The 16,695-nt window shown below is 50.2% G+C and overlaps 1 protein-coding gene across 1 annotated transcript in view; it reads left to right on the plus strand.

The window, feature by feature from the left end:
* LOC125427889 (afadin- and alpha-actinin-binding protein-like) overlaps nucleotides 1-16,695 on the plus strand; it is a 31,941-nt gene that overhangs the window by 10,186 nt on the left and 5,060 nt on the right. The window contains exons 5-12 of the mRNA XM_048487451.1: nucleotides 2,733-2,843; nucleotides 5,017-5,140; nucleotides 7,091-7,166; nucleotides 7,880-7,904; nucleotides 8,224-8,284; nucleotides 10,530-10,684; nucleotides 13,858-14,031; nucleotides 15,452-15,569. Coding sequence (XP_048343408.1) covers nucleotides 2,733-2,843; nucleotides 5,017-5,140; nucleotides 7,091-7,166; nucleotides 7,880-7,904; nucleotides 8,224-8,284; nucleotides 10,530-10,684; nucleotides 13,858-14,031; nucleotides 15,452-15,569 — 844 coding nt within the window. The remainder of the gene's footprint in view (nucleotides 1-2,732; nucleotides 2,844-5,016; nucleotides 5,141-7,090; nucleotides 7,167-7,879; nucleotides 7,905-8,223; nucleotides 8,285-10,529; nucleotides 10,685-13,857; nucleotides 14,032-15,451; nucleotides 15,570-16,695) is intronic.

A 16,695-nucleotide genomic window follows, 5' to 3' on the forward strand; every position in this document is an offset into this window, starting at 1 on the left:
ACCCTAACATTTATCCATTTTACAGATGGAGAACACTGATGCAGAGAGCCTTAGGCGACCCCTGTGAAAGAATTAGTTAGAGCCCCAAAAGGGGTCCCGACCCCCAGGTTGAGAACCACTGATCTAATCTAAATCTGTATAGTTGGCACAGAAAAAGAAAAAAACATATATTAGAAGAGAAGAAGAGAAGAGTTTGGATTTATATCCCCCCTTTCTCTCCTGCAGGAGACTCAAAGGGGCTGACAATCTCCTTGCCCTTCCCCCCTCACAACAAACACCTTGTGAGGTAGGTGGGGCTGAGAGAGCTCCGGAAAGCTGTGACTCGCCCAAGGTCACCCAGCTGGCATGTGTGGGAGTGCACAGGCTAATCTGAATTCCCCAGATCAGCCTCCGCAGCTCAGGCGGCAGAGCGGGGAATCAAACCCGGTTCCTCCAGATCAGAGTGCACCTGCTCTTAGCCACTAGGCCACTGCTGCTCCCAGTGAAATTAAACAGTGAAATAGATACAACAACAATCCCCAACAGCACAGATATGTGATCCCATACAACTTAATCAGGTGAATAGCAGTATTACATTCCCAGCTAATCAAATAAATAAATAAATAAATACATAGAAACATAATTTTTTAAAAACTTATGAAATGCAGTCAGAAGTCTGGCTTGCTTCCTTGTACTCTGTCTGAGAGCTGTTGCACCCTGTGGCACCATCATTGAGGTAATAAATGCCCCCCCCGCCCCAAATCCAGCTAGCCTGCTCTCATCAGATCTAAGATTCTCAGCAGGGTTGGCTGTGGTTAGTCTTTGTACGGGCAACCCCCGAGAAGTCCAGGATTCCTATGCGGAGGCAGGCAATGGAGAACTCCCTCTGTTTGTCTTGTGCCTTGACCTGGACAGCCCAACCCCACCTGATCTCAATAGATCACAAAAGTTAAGCAAAGTCAGTATTTGGATGGGAGACCCCCAGCAAAGTCCAGGGTTGCTACGCAGAGGCGGGCAACGGCAAACGGCCTCGATTGGTCTCATGCCTGGACCTGGATGGCCCAGACTAGGCCAGCCTCCTCAGATCTCAGAAGCTAAGCAGGTGCGCTCCAATCGGGAGAACGGGGTTTGATTCCCCGCTCTGCCACTTGAGCTGTGGAGGCTTATCTGGGGAACCAGATTAGCTTGTGCATTCCCACACACGCCAGCTGGGTGACCTTGGGTTAGTCACAGTTCTTTCAAGCTCTCTCAGCCCCACCCACCTCACAGGGTGTTTGTTGTGGAGGGGTGGGGAAGGGAAAGGAGATTGTAAGCCCCTTTGAGTCTCCTACAGGAGAGAAAGGGATATAAATCCATACTACTACTCTTACTCCTCCTCCTCCCCTCCTCCTCCTCAGGGTCCTCTCTGGTTAGTACTTGGATGGGAGACCACCTTTTCTGTTACCGAAGGGTTACTATGCACTGGCAGGCGATGGCAAACCACCTCTGAATCTCTCTTGCCTTGAAAACCCTACAAGCTTGCTATAGGTGGTGGCGAACCTTTGGCACTCCAGATGTTATGGACTACAATTCCCATCACATCTGGAGTGCCAAAGGTTTGCCACCCCGGCTATAGGTTGATGGTTCTTGATGGCACTTTCTACCACCTTGACGCTGCGTATTTTGGCCAACTGGAGCAGCAGCTTCGCACCTGGCTGGTCTCCTCTGTCCATTTCTTCCAGTTCGGGTTGCTGTGCAGAGGCAGGCAACGGCCCTTGCCTTGAAAACCCCGTAAAGGACTGCCATAAGGATTGACGGTCCAAATTGTGAGCTTTGGGATGAGCGGCGTGAGTGGCTGAGGGGATTCCTAGCTTGCAAGGCAGCTGGGAAGAGCAGTTCTCGGGAAACCCCGGAGATGGATTATTCCCCCTCAGCTCATTTTCCTGGTTGAAAATGGCACTCCTTTGGGCTGCTTGAAGCCTCCAAGGGGGGAGCACAGACCTCTCTGCCTTGGCCCAAGCTCAGCACTGCTGCCAGCCCCCCCCCCGCCCCCCCCGCCCCCCGGCCACTTGGCTCCACTTTTTCCTGGCCACCAGTTGCTTACAGGAACTTCCCCAGGAAGCGAGACATCCAGTCCAGCCCTGCATAGCCTCCCTCTGCCCTGATCCTGGTGGACTTTGGAGCCTACCTGAGGTACGTGGAATGCAGTGCTTCGTGCTGTGTGTGAGAACCCTGCTGTCACCCACCTCTAGAATCATACAGTTGGTAGGGGCCATAGAGGCCATCAAGTCCAACCTGCTATTCAGTAGCGTATCCCTCGCGGCATGAACAGCAGAAGAGAAGAAGACGATTTTGGATTTATACCCCCCCTTTCTCTCCTGTAAGGAGACTCAAGGTGTCTTACAAGCTCCTTTTCCTTCCTCTCCCCACAACAGACACCTAGTGGGGCAGGTGGGGCTGAGAGAGGTCTGAAGAACTGTGACTAGCCCAAGGTCACCCAGTAGGAATGTAGGAGTGCGGAAACACATCTGGTTCCCCAGATAAGCCTCCGCCCCTCAGGTGGAGTGGGGAACCAAACCCGGTTCTCCGGATTAGAATCCACCTGCTCTTAACCACCATACCACACTGAAGGTGCATCGTCACGTCTCTAGTACGTTCCCCCCCAGCAAAGCACCTGCAAATCAAATGTTTGCGCTGACCTAGGAAGCTGAGCGTATCCCTCACGGCTTCTCTGCCCTTTTCTCTTCTCTCTGTCCCACCCCCTGGAACCTCAGGACCAGGTAGAAACCTGTGAAAGGGAAATTGCAGCTGTGCAGACCAGAGAGCAGCAACTGCTGAGCAACAACAGGCACCTGAACCATTTGCTGAGAGGCGAGAAGGATGAGGTGAGTGGACCGAGGCTGCAGAGGGAAGGAACAGGAAAAGATCCTGGAGGTGGGCAATCCAGACGGGAGCGTCACTGCGTGCACTGCTCTTATGTAGGTCTTGTTGAGGCGAACAGACTCTTTGCGGAGTTACTCTTGTGTAGAGGAGCACTTGTCATCCTCGACTCGCGGGGCCATGCTGGCAGGGGCTGATGGGAATTGTAGTCCATGAACATCTGGAGAGCCGCAGGTTGCAGACCCCTGTGAGGAACGCGATCCCTCGCCTTTCCCACTCTGCCCTTCTTACTTCATTAGTTCATTTTTCGAAGCAAGCCTTTATTGGCATAGACAGCAGTACAACAATAATAAAAACAGATTAAAAAGCATATACAATACAGGATATACATGTTAGGACGAAGGACATCTACTGACATTTAGTAATTTCCAGGAGTCTGCCACTATCATACAGAGAGAAGGATCAGGGTTGTCCAACAAGTAGTGTAATCTAAATAAATCGGGAAGATGGGGTAAATGTAAAGGAGGTGGGAATTCACATACTTGGATACGATTTCTCTCCTGAATCTGAGACAGTGAAGTAATTGGTGGGCCAGAGATTCAACTGAACCACCATGCGTTAAATGGGCTGACAATCTTATGCCTATGCTTGCTTATTAAATCTGCCATGTAACAAGGCAGAAGGCATAACATTAAACCTGGTGAGCATTATGGCTCTCCTTTGAACAGGGTTTATTAAGCAATGTAGCGTAGTGTGGGAGTGCACAAGTGGCCCGTCTCAAATGGGAGAGAAAATACCTCAGGCGGCAGTGATAGTTCGGCAAATATCCATTAAACGCCGGTTTGTCCCTTGTGGAATTCAAGGCGGCTCACAGTAGAAATGAAACGATTACAAAAAACTGTCTAAATAGAACAACCATTATGAAAACTCATCTGGAGTCATAATTTAAAAACTCCACTTCGGAATGCCAGTCAATGGAAACTCAACTGGTCAACGGCAGTCTTAAATGAAACCGTTTTCGACGGCCTCGTGAAGAGGGAAAGCGAGGATGCCGAAGCGCACGTCCATAGGGGGGCTGGTCCATAGTTGTGGGGCTGCCACCAAAAAGACCTGGGCAGCCAGGTGGGATAAAACGGTCCTTCTGGTACCCAAGTCCATGTTGGGCTTTAAAGGACAAAACCAATACCTTGAATTGGGCTTGTGAGCGGATCAGTCGCCAGTATAATTGCTCTAGGATGGGATGTTAATGGTGTTGGCCTTATGTGACGTCGCAGTGCTGTAGTGGTTAAGAGCAGGTGCCCTCTAATCTGGAGTACCGGGTTTGGTTCCCTGCTCTGCCACTTGAGCTGTGGAGGCTTATCTGGGGAATCAGATGAGCTTGTGCACTCCCAACACACGCCAATTGGGTGACCTTGGCCTAATCACAGTTCTTCAGAGCTCTCTCAGCCCCACCCATCTCACAGGGTGTTTGTTGTGGGAGGGGGAGGGAAGTGAGATTGTAAGCCAGGGGCGTAGTTGGGCCAAACTGTGCCCGGTGCGCATTCTATATTTTCCGCCCCCGCGGCACCCCCCTCCGGTGGTTCCCCCTTCCCACACTTACCTTAGTTCCTTTCCTTTTTCTTGAACTTTTTTAAGGCTGCAAAAGGCCTGTTTGCAGTATAAACGGCCTGAGGAACTACAGTTCCCAGGAGACCTTGTGAGCCCCAAGGTCTCCTGGGAACTGCAGTTCCTCAGGTTGTTTATACTGCAAACAGGCCTTTTGCAGCCTGAAAACGTTCAAGAAAAAGGAAAGGAACTAAGGTAAGTGTGGGAAGGGGGTTGGGGGGCGCGCTGCGGGGGCAGGGGAAAGGGGGAGGGGCCTGGTTGCGATTTTCTGTGCCCCCCAGGCGTTCGCCCAGTGCACGGCGCACCCCCTGTCCCCTTGTGGCTCTGCCGCTGTTGTCAGCCCCGTTGAGCCTCCTTACAGGAGAGAAAGGGGGGATATAAATCCAAACTCTTCTTCTTCTATGTGTGGAGCCTGCTAGACCATCTTTTGTTGTAAGTGGGTTAAAGAGAAGGCAATTGGACCGGTAGTGATGTCTTGGTGGATAGAGATCCAGCTGGGTTTGCTGAGTTTGTGGTCCGGCCATGGGGCATTGGCCGCTGCCGTACCCGTAAAGCCTGCCCCTGCCCCTACAGATCACCAAGCTCTTGAACGCTCTGGCCAGCCAAGCGGCCCAGCATCTCCACGAAATGGAAAAGAAGGAGCAAGAGGTGACTCGGCTGAAAGAGAAGATGACAGACAAGAGAGACAAGAGAGGAAGTATATGTTGTGTGTGTGTGTGTGGAGGGGAGAGAATATATGGGCTTTTCTCAATTTCTTCTTTGTATGGGAAATGGGAATATCAGTGGCTTTCTTCGAAGCGGTTTTGACTCAGAGGTGAGAATACTGTGTGTGGTTTTACCAGTGGAGCCGTGGAAAGAAAATTCAGAAAAAAAAGAATGTGGATTTCTCTGCTGATGGCTAGAAATCTTCTCGTTCTTGGTGCGGAACCCGATGCAGTCTCTCACAACTTCAGTCTGTGCTTGATAGCACAACCGAGATTCTTGGATACAATGAAATCATCTTTTTAGTTGCATTTCCAGTGTTCCCACTATGCTTAATTAGAGATTGTGCTGTGTGAAGTCGCAATATGTGTGAGCATCACTTGGTGTGAAGCAGGGAGTACGTATGATTCCAGCTTGGTTACATGCAAAACACATCCTCAAAAATCAAGGTTTCTGGTTGTTTGTGCCAAGGGTGGAATGTAGGTGTGTTGCCTTTTTAGAGAACCAGCATCGTGTGGTGGCAGAGGCGTAGCTACAAGGGGGCCGGGGTGTGTGTGTCACACTGGGCTCGTGCCTGGGGGGGCGGGGCAGCAAAAATTTTAGGTTTGTTTTTTGTACTTTTTAGTGTTTTTCAGTTTTTGGCCTGCAGGGGGCACAGTTTTTAGGCTAGCAGCACCAAAATTTCAGGGAGTTTTCGGGGGACTCTCCTGATGATACCACCCACGTTAGGTGAGGTTTGGTTGTCGGGGTCCGAAGTTATGGACTCCCAAAGAGGGTGCCCCAATCCCCCATTGTTTCCAATGGGAGCTAATAGGAGAGGGGGGCTGCACCTTTGAGAGTCCATAACTTTGGACCCCCTGAACCAAACTTTACCAAACCTGGCTGGTATCACCAGGATAGTTTCCTAAAGATACCCTGACATTTTGAGGATGCTAGTTTAAAAATTGCGCTCCCTGCAGGTCAAAAACGGAAAAAACACTAAAAATACAAAAAACACAAACGAATATTGGGGGGGGGAGCAAAACTCAGATTTTGCACCGGGCTCCATTTTCCCTAGCTACACCTCTGTGTGGTGGTTAGTGGGTTGGACTAGAAACTGAGAGACTTGGGTTAGAATCCTGACTCTGCCATAGAAGCTTGCTTGGTGACGTGGGTCAGTCACACATTCTCAACCTATGAGGCTGTGTGGAGGCGTAGAAGCTGCTTTGTGTCACCAGTGGGGACTCAACTGGGGTATAAATAGGGTGGCTATCTCCTGGTTGGGAAATATCTGGAGATTTTGGGGGTGGAGCCTGTGGAAGGCGGGGTTTGGGGAGGGGAGGGACTTAAGTGGGGTATAATGCCATAGAGCAGTGGTTCTCAACCTGTGGGTCGCGACCCCTTTGGGGGTCGAATGACTGTTTCACAGGCGTCTCCTAAGACCACCAGAAAACAGTCTTTTTATATTTTATATATACCAATTTTGTCGTTGGGGGTCACCACAACGTGAGGAATTGTATTAAAGGGTTGCGGCATTAGGAAGGTTGAGAACCACTGCCATCGAGTCCGCCTTCCTTAGTGGCCAATTTCTTTAGGGGAACTGATTCCTGTCACTTGGTTGTAATCTTGGTTGTAATCCCAGGACATTTCTAGTCACTACCTGGAGGATGGCAACCTTTGCTATAAATCAAGTAACATGTGATTTAAGTATAAATCAAGTAACATGTGATATAAATCAAGTTAACATCTGACAAAACGGAGATTTTGCGTACCAAGGTGGCCATGGCTAGTGCTTAGGAGTGTTAACAACTTGACAACTAGGTTTAACACTTTGGAAAGTTCCTGGAGGGGCTATTATGTTCTAGGATAATGATGACAATCTTTGGAACTCCCAAGTTTTTAGATCCTGTTAGAGGGAGATATTGCGGCTTTTGAGTCTCTGAAGCATTTGTGTTGCCGTTCCTAGCAATCGAGATTCTCAATGTCCTGACCCGGCCTGATGGAAAGAGGTCCACCTGGAAAACAGGGAAATCTTTGGGCAAGTAAGTGTTGGCTGTTGCGACCATGTTTTTGGAAGCACGTCCAGGATGGGGTTGGGGCAAGGAGAGAGATTCAGACAAGCTGGCTGAGGACGGGCCTGGCTTGGTTCATTTGTCTCTCCTCTATTTGTTGGGCTTTTCCTGGGAGTCAGGGTTTCTAGTGTGGTGTCGTGGTGAAGAACAGGTGGATTCTAATCTGGAGAACCGGGTTGGATTCCCCACTCCTCCACCTGAGTGGCAGAGGCTTATCTGGTGAACCAGATGTGTGTGTCCGCACTCCTACATTCCTGCTGGGTGACCTTGGGCCAGTCCCAGTTCTCTCAGAACTCTCTCAGCCCCACCTGCCTCACAAGGTGTCTGTTGTGGGGAGAGGAAGGGAAAGGAAAGGAGCTTGTACGCCACCTTGAGTCCCCTTACAGGAGCGAAAGATGGGGTATAAATACTAACTCTTCTTCTTTTGTCCTCTGCCCCTGGCACGATGCCCTTTACTCCTCTGACTACAGTTGCCAACTCCAGCTGGGATCTGGAGGTCCCCAGGAATTCCATCTCCTCTCCAGACAATAGAGATGAGCTCCGCTAGAGAAAACGGCTGCTTGGGCAGGTGGACTCAGTTGCCTCTTCCCAAACTTTGCCCATTGTTTAGTGATGGATAAATAGTCCTGTCTGGCTTTCTGTTGTGACTTGCGTTGCCAATTTTGGGTTGGGGCATTCCTGAGGATTTGGGCCTGGGGTCCGGAGAAAGTGGGCTTTCAGGCCATAGAGTCCACCCTCCAAATGAGCCATATTCTCCAGGAGAACAGATCTCCATTGTCTGGAGATCCATTGCAGTTCCCAAAGATTTCCAGCTTGCGCCTGGAAGTTGGCAACCCTGGTTATAAATCAAGGACTTTTAGCTGTAGACCAGGGATGTCTAACTCTGGTGCTTCCGGTGTTCATGGACGACAATTCCCATCAGCCCCTGCTGGCATGGCCACAGTGCGGCCGAGGAGTGCCAGCATTTCCCACTTCTGCTCGGCTGCCTATCCATGCCTCTGGTGTTCCCCTGCTGTTCTCATTTCAGGGCGCAGAGCACATCTTTCCATACGAGGCCTTCCAGGAGCAGTGGTGCCGATTCAGAAATGGTATGGAAGCCCACGGTAGGCTAAGTGCTCTCTGGCATCTACCGTGTTTCCCCGAATATAAGACAGTGTCTTATATTAATTTTTGCTCCCAAAGATGCTCTATGTCTTATTTTCAGGGGATGTCTTATTTTTCTGGTGTTCTGTTGGTCTGGGAGGCTTCCAAACAAAAACTTTGCTACGTCTTACTTTCGGGGGATGCCTTGTATTTCACACTTCAGCAAAACCTCTGCTACGTCTTATTTTCCGGGGGTGTCTTATATTCGGGGAAACAGGGTATGAGCTCACTCCCACTGACACAACTTATGTCTGGTTGTATCCTCCTCATATCTGACAAAGGAAGCTGTGACCCTCAAAAGCTTACATCCAGAAAATCTTGCTGGTCTCCCAAGTGCTACTAGACTCAAATTTAACTCCTTCTGAGCTGTTTGTATGTGGAACCCGCTGTCACACGATCTAACAAGCTGGAACGGGTCCAGAGGAGGGCAACCAAAATGGTCAAAGGTCTGGAATCCATGCCCTACGAGGAGAGATTTAGGGAGCTGGGGATGTTTTGTTTGGTGAAGAGAAGGTTAAGGGGTGACATGATAGCCCTGTTTAGATATTTGAAGGGATGTCGTGTGGGTGAGGGAGCAAGCTTGTTTTCTGCTGCTCCAGAGACCAGGATCAGGAGTGCTGGGTTCAAGGTGAAGGAAAAGAGATTCCACCTAAACATCAGGAAAACCTTCCTGACAGTCAGGGCTGTTCGACAGTGGAATGCACTGCCTCAAAGTGTGGTGGAGTCTCCTTCTTTGGAGGTTTTTAAAGAGAGACTGGATGGCCATCTGTCAGGAGTGCTTTGATTGTGTGTTCCTGCTTGGCAGGGGGTCGGACTTGATGGCCCTTCCTTGGGGTCTCTTCCAACTCTATGATTCTAACAGGAGGCTCAGGCATCCTTACTGTGCTGCAACCTTTTCGGGGCATGAATCCATTTTATTGGATGCCTGCAGCAAACTCCTTGCCAGATTGATTTATGCATGCAAACAGAGGTTGATCCACACAGCAAATGTATAATGGGTTGTAGGCATGATAAAGGCACCTGTTTTCCTGTTTTCGCATTCACACGTATTACATGCAGGCAGTGATCAGAGTCCACAGAAACAATCCAGGTTGCTTTCATGCCTTCGCACAAAGATGCCTCTTAAAAAAAAAATCCGGCGAAACATGCTTGGCTCTGCCCCCACAGTCTTACCGATTGTCCTATGACACACCTGGCTGCGCCTGTGTAGCTACACAGATGCAACCTGCAAATTTCTTTTTAAAGGGGCCTCCATGCAACGGCCAGGTAATAGCAGGTGGATTCTCCCTGAGTGTGGATGGCACGGTGGAAGGGAGGGAAATAAAGTGCGCGGGAGCAGCTCCAACCTGGGTTTTTTCAAAAGGATTGCTAGCTTAACAGTTTTTGAAAAACCTGGGTTGGGGGAAATAAAATGGGGCAGGCTCATTTTGGGGGTGGGAACTGTGCGGTGTTATTATAGTGTCCTTCACCTGTTGTATGTGCTTTGTGAGGAATCAGCCAGAGTTAGGGAGGAAATGTTTTCTTCCCTCCGGAATTAAAAAGCAGGAGGGTATGTATGGCCTGAAATGTCTATGAAAAACTGCCAAGTATACACAGTTGGCACAAGGGCCGCTTGCCACAGTTAGTTCAATTTGTTTTGCGTGCTCGGGCCACACTGTTACAGCAGCAAATAATATTCGCTGTTTATCAGGGGCTCTTTCACAGGGCAGGGGTCGGCAACCTTTACCACCCAAAGAGCCATTTGGACCCGTTTTACATGGCCCCGAAGATCTACCGAGCTGGAGAGGCAGAGCCACCGGGCAGGGAAACCGCCTCTTCCCCACGGAGCAGGCAGCCGTCTGCTCCATGGGGCAGAGGGGGGATGGTGGCTGCTCTGGAGGGACACGCCCACACTACCCTCCGACCTCCAGGCCACGCGGAGCCACAGTATAAGGCTGAAAGAGCCGCATGGGGCTCCGGAGCCACGGGTTGCAGACCCCTGATCTAGGGGAAGGTTTCTGCCAGTAAGAAAATCAGGACCCCTCTTAGCCATGCGAGATCAGGCTACCCTGGTCAGGCATGTCGAATTGGATGCCCCAAATGTTGCCTTTCTCAGCGGAGATCTTCCCCTTCTTCCACGGCCTCTCTCCTCACGCTCGACACCTTTGGGGGCACCTGCCACCCCATTTTCCTCTCCCTTCCCCTCTCCAGCTGCGGGGGTTTCCGGTTCCCACCTGCCCAGGGCGGACGAGCACCAGCCAGACCCCGTCATCAGCATCACAGACCACGAGAAGGAGATTGTGAAGCTGAAAGAGGAGAATGAGCAGAGCAGAGCGCTGATCTCCCAGCTGCAGCTGTGCTTCCGGGTAAAGGGAACTTGCCAGAGTTTAAGGTGGCCAACTTTGGGTTAGGAAATATCTGGAGACTTGTGGATGGAAGAATGGGGGGGGGGCATGTCTGGGGAAAGACGTCCACAGGTTAGAAAAGCATCCTGGCCGCATGCCAGTGTTGCTTCAGCATGCAAAGAGAGCCAGCGTGGCGTAGTGGTTAAGAGCAGGTGCACTCTAATCTGGAGAACCAGGTTTGATTCCCCACTCTGCCACTTGAGCCGTGGAGGCTTATCTGGGGAACTAGGTTAGCTTATGCACTAAAACACACGCCAGCTGGGTGACCTTGGGCTTGTCACAGTTGGAGCTCTCTCAGCCCCACCCACCTCACAGGGTGTTTGTTTGGGGGTGGGGAAGGGAAAGGCGTTTGTCAGCCCCTTTGAGTCTCCTTGCAGGAGAAAAGGGAGGGGTATAAATCTTCTTCTTTTTCATTTTCTTCTTCTTAGATTTTCCCCCCCAGGGGAACTGACCTCTGTCGCCAGTTGCAGGAACCTTGAGACCTGTGTGTGTGCTGTGACTAGGCCTGTGGTGGCGAACCTATGGCACTCCAGATGTTCGTGGACTACAATTCCCATTAGCCCCTGCCAGCACGGCCAATTGTCCATGAACATCTGGAGTGCCATAGGTTCGCCACCACTGGACTAGGCTCGCTTCAGCATGACTTCTTTTGCGCCTCTTTGTCGTGGTGAGGAGCAAAAGGCCGTTCTCCCTGGCCCTTTCCCTGCCTCAGACATCTTCTCTAACATCCGAGATTTCCCTGGGCTCTGCTCCCCCAACTTTAAAATGTAACCAGGCAACCTTGTGGACTGTGCACTTGGCTGGTCCCCCCCCCTTTTACATGAATCAGCCTTTTCAAGGAAGCTTAATTCTTCTGCCTATAGCAGTGATGGCGAACCTTTTCAAGACCGAGTGCCCAAATTGCAACCCAAAACCCACTTATTTATCGCAAAGGGCCAACAGGGCAATTTAACCTGAATAACCCCAGCAAGTCCCACATGCACCACTCTGCACCTCTCTACCACCTCTGCCCCCCCTCCCCCGTGCAGCAGCCACCTGGAGCACATCAAGTCCAGCAGCCCAGGCCAGCCTAGATGTGAGTGTGTGTGGGGGGCGATTCCCACCCCCCATGATGAACTCTGTGCACGTGTGCCCACAGAGAGGACTCTGAGTGCCACCTCTGGCACCCGTGCCATAGGTTTGCCACCACTGGCCTATAGCCTATCTGTGCTGGAGGAGAACAGAGCTTATCTGTGCTGGAGGAGGGGGGGGCAGGCAATGGGTGGATCTCGGGAGTCACAAAAGCTTGTTTTTACTTTATTGACTGGAGTTTTTACCTTATTGACTCAGACCTTTTCCTGCAACTCACTTCCATCTAGCGGCTAAACTGCTGAAGAGTGTATCTGTCTGTGGTGCCCTCCCGCCTTTCTGCTGAGAGCTAAACGAGATCGGGGGGGGGGGGGCAGAATCTGTGAACACCTGATGTAGATTTAAAGGTGAATGGCATCTAACCCCCCTTGCCCTAGGATTTGGGCTGCACTGCCATTGAACTCCACTATTTACTCCAGGGATCTCAAACACATTTGTTACGAGGGTTGGATATGACATGAATGTGACGTGGTCAGGCAAGGCCCAAGGGCGGGAGGACGGGATGGCTGTCTCAGCTGGCTCCAGAATGGCACTGGGGTGTGTGTGTCTGAACTGGTGAGCCCGCAGCGGTGTGGGGTGACTGCTTTAAAGGCCTTATCAGGCCCATGAGCCAGCTGAGGCATTCCCCCCTTGCTCCAGATCTAGGAGGAGGAGTTTGGATTTATATCCCTCCGTTTCTCTCCTGCAGGGAGACTCAAAGGGGCTTACAATCTTCTTTCCCTTCCCCCCCCAACAAACATCCTGTGAAGTGGGTGGGGCTGAGAGAGCTCTGAAGAACTGTGACTAGCCCAAGGTCACCCAGCTGGCATGGGTTGGAGTGCACAAGCTAGCCTGGTTCACCAGATAAGCCTCCATAGCTCAAGTGGCAGAGCGGGGAATCAAACCCAGTTCTCCAGACTAGAGTACACCTGCTCTTCCCTCAGCTGGCTCATGGCCCTGATAAATCCCCTCAAGGGACCAGATGTGGCCCCCAGGCTGCATGTTTGATGCCCCTGATCTATCCCCCTTAATTTGTTTCCCCAATGGAAAACCATCTCCCAAAGTGGCAACTTATTCTGTCTAAAAACACTAGATAAATCTATTTACAGATTGGGGTGCTGTGTGGTTTCCAGGCTGTAGGGCCGTGTTCTAGCAGCATCCTCTCCTAACGTTTCGCCTGCATCTGTGGCTGGCATCTTCAGAGGATCTGATAGTAGGAAAGGAAAGCAAGTGGAGTATATATACCTGTGAGTAAAGGTCAATAGGTGAGGGCATCTGAATAGGAGTGGCCTGGCAATCCCCAGCAAGTGAGTGAGTAACAATGAAGTGTAGCATGTGAGTAACAATGGAGATAGCAAGGTCAATAGGTGAGGCATCTGAATAAAAACTGTCCATGTGCTAGTTGATTCTGCTATTGCTGTTTTTTCTGAACACATGATAAACCAACCTGGACGCAGAATATTATTTAAAAAAACAGAAATTCTGGACCACTCTGACAACCACTACTTCAGACTACACAGAGAAGCCATTGAAATCCACAAGCACATGGACAATTTCAACAGAAAGGAAGAAACCATGAGAATGAAAAGAACTTGGCTGCCAGTTTTGAAAAACACTAGAGTCAAGACAGTGACTAATCAGCTCCGCACAAACACAGGATGACTATAGACTATAAACAATCAAAGGGAACAAAGGCCAGACTACTCCTATTCAGATGCCCTCACCTACTGACCTTTACTCACAGGTATATATACTCCATTTGCTTTCCTTTCCTACTATCCGATCCTCTGAAGATGCCAGCCACAGATGCAGGCGAAACGTCAGGAGAGGATGCTGCTAGAACACGGCCATACAGCCCGGAAACCACACAGCACCCCAGTGATTCCGGCCGTGAAAGCCTTCGACAATATATTTACAGATTGCACATCTGCTTTGGCCTGGCAGTGCCCTGGGTTCGCAGGCTTGTAAAAGCCTGCCTTATTTCCACCCTGGCCCCTGTCCCAACCGACTGGCTCTCCCGCTTCCAGGAGGAACTGGCGTCCTCCATCAACATGGAGCTCCCCACATACCTGAAGGACTCCTACTTCCTCGAGGAGGAGCAGCGATTGAAGGAAGAGCGAGCTGTCTTCGAGGAGCAGAGGCAGACGTTCCAAACGGAGCGGAAGAACTTCACAGAGGCAGCCATTCGTCTGGGCTGGGAGGTCAGTGACTGGGGGGGGCGGGATTGTCATGCCCTTATATGAAGCCGTGGTGCGGCCGCACTTGGAGTCCTGTGTTCAGTTCTGGTCGCCACATCTCAAAAAGGATATTGAGGAGATAGAAAAAGTGCAGAGAAGGGCAACGAGGATGATTGAGGGACTGGAGCACCTTCCTTATGAGGAGAGGCTGCAGCGTTTGGGACTCTTTAGTTTGGAGAGGAGACGTCTGAGGGGGGATATGATTGAAGTCTATGAAATTATGCCTGGGGTAGAAAATGTGGACAGAGAGAAATGTTTCTCTCTTTCTCACAATACTAGAACCAGGGGGCATCCATTGAAAATGCTGGGGGGAAGAATTCGGACTAATAAAAGGAAACACTTCTTCACGCAACGTGTGATTGGTGTTTAGAATATGGAGGTGGTGATGGCCACTAACCTGGATAGCTTTAAAAGGGGCTTGGACAGATTTATGGAGGAGAAGTTGATCTATTGCTACCAATCTTGATCCTCCTTGATCTGAGGTTGCAAATGCCTTAGCAGACCAGGTGCTCGGGAGCAGCAGCAGCAGGAGGCCATTGCTTTCACCTCCTGCCTGTGAGCTCCCAAAGGCACCTGGTGGGCCACTGCGAGTAGCAGAGAGCTGGACTAGATGGACTCTGGTCTGACCCAGCAGGCTCGTTCTTATGTTCTTACCTCACAAGGTGTCTATTGTGGGGAGAGGAAGAGAAGGGAGCTCGTAAACTACCTTGAGTCTCCTTAAGGAAAGAAAGGTGGGATATAAATCCAAAGTCGTCGTCCTCCTCCTCCTTTGGTGGAAGCCAAGCTAGCAGACACCCCTTGCCATCTTCTGGGATTACACGTGGCCCCATTCCCTCTCTAAAAACATTTTATGGGCACCAGGGAAGGTGAAGGCAGATGCCATAGTGCCCCCGGGCACCACGTTGAAGACCTCGGCTTTACATTAAAAAGAAAATCACCATATCAGGGAAGAGGCTCTGTTGTAGGCATTCAACTTAGCGGAGGATTCAGGTGATATTTTCTGCTCAGTGGTGGCATTTCTGCCTGTGGAAGGGGAGGATCCCTCCCTCCCTCCCCCTCCATTCTGCATCTCACTGAGCTCCCCAAAATGCCACTTAAGGTGGGGGGGGGGGCTCAGGAACAAGGTGAAAGAGCTGAAGTAGTGAAAATTAACCCACCCTTTCACTTAGCAGACGTTTAAGTCTGGATTCAATTCTGTATCTCCTTGATGGGCAGTTAATTATTTTGGTGCGGAGGTGTGTTCAGCTGTGTCAGCTGCTGCCTTAGGTCTGAAGTGGAATAGCCCTGACAGACGGATCACCTCTAAAAGAACTAGGAGAAGAAGATTCTCTGAGTAATTTTTGGAATAGCTCCGTCAGAACCTGGAATTTCCCCCCTTGAACAGAGGAAGCAGTTTGAGGAAGAGAAGGCCCTTCTCTTGAAGCAAGAGTTCTTGCGTTCGTTGCCGAGGCTAGAAGTCCGAGACCCCAAGCGGAGACTTTCTGCCCCCGTGGCTGCCAGAGGTACGTGGATTCTGGGGGAGAAGCTGATCCTTCGGGACAGTCACCAAGTCCAATTAGAAGATATTTGGTCCATTCCTTGTTGGTGGGAAACCGGGTACAGTCTGAGGACTTCATTCCTTTGGAGTCCCCCTTATTCCCACCTTATTCCCTTAACCTGGGGAGGGGGAGTTAAGTCCCATACATGTGCACCTCTGGGGCTGCAAAATCCAAGGGACCCAGGGAAAACATGTATGGGTTGTTGTAGAACACAGGTGTCAAACTTGCGGCCCTCCAGATATTATGGACTACGGTTCCCATCAGCCCCTGCCAGCATCAGGCTGGCAGGGGATGATGGGAACTGTACATAACATCTGGAGGGCCACGAGTTTGACACCTATGTTGTAGAAACTAAAAAGATGGTGACCATTTTAAGTATTTGTGTGCTGAAAGTATTTTTTAATTTGCTTTGTGATATGCAGCGGGGGTAGTCTTCAAGGGGTTCCTCCGCTGGGGTGTGCTTGTTCTTTATGGTACAGAACGGCACAATTGGACAATTGTTTTCCAACTTGTCTGTCTGGGTTTTCATCAAATGCCCCTTCATTTGTAGTGATTTCTAATAATTCCTTAACTTCACTGTCTGTCCCTAACCCATTAGCTAGTCTGTATTCCTGAAGATGTTGGGAACCTTTCTTCCCCTTCTGGTCCAGTACTTCCCAAATCCAAACCCGAAACCTTTATTAGGCATAAAACCGGAGTGTGTCATGAATTCCAAATACAATAAAAAAGATCATTATTGCACAACTTGCAGTACACAGAGTAAAAATGTAGCCACAGCTTCAGAGATTTCAGCATTAGAGTTATTTAGAAGCTTAGCCATTTTTATCTTATCAGAAAGGAGCATAAAGCCTGTTGGTCATACATCAGTACTTCCCACTTTGGGTTAGGTTGGGTGTCAACACAGCAGAAATGGTCAACAAGGTGGAACGGCTTCCCCTTTGGGGGGGGGGGGGGCTCTTTTCTTTTAAAAGAAAGGAAGGAAGGTTGATTCAATCCTGTGACAAGAGAACTTGGAATCACAACTGATTGGCAGTAGATTCAGACGAGATCACGCTAATTCACAACTCACGGGATAGCCACTGCCTTAGAG

This window comes from Sphaerodactylus townsendi, linkage group LG03 (genome assembly GCF_021028975.2).
Source record: "Sphaerodactylus townsendi isolate TG3544 linkage group LG03, MPM_Stown_v2.3, whole genome shotgun sequence".
In the NCBI taxonomy this organism is placed as follows: domain Eukaryota; kingdom Metazoa; phylum Chordata; class Lepidosauria; order Squamata; family Sphaerodactylidae; genus Sphaerodactylus; species Sphaerodactylus townsendi.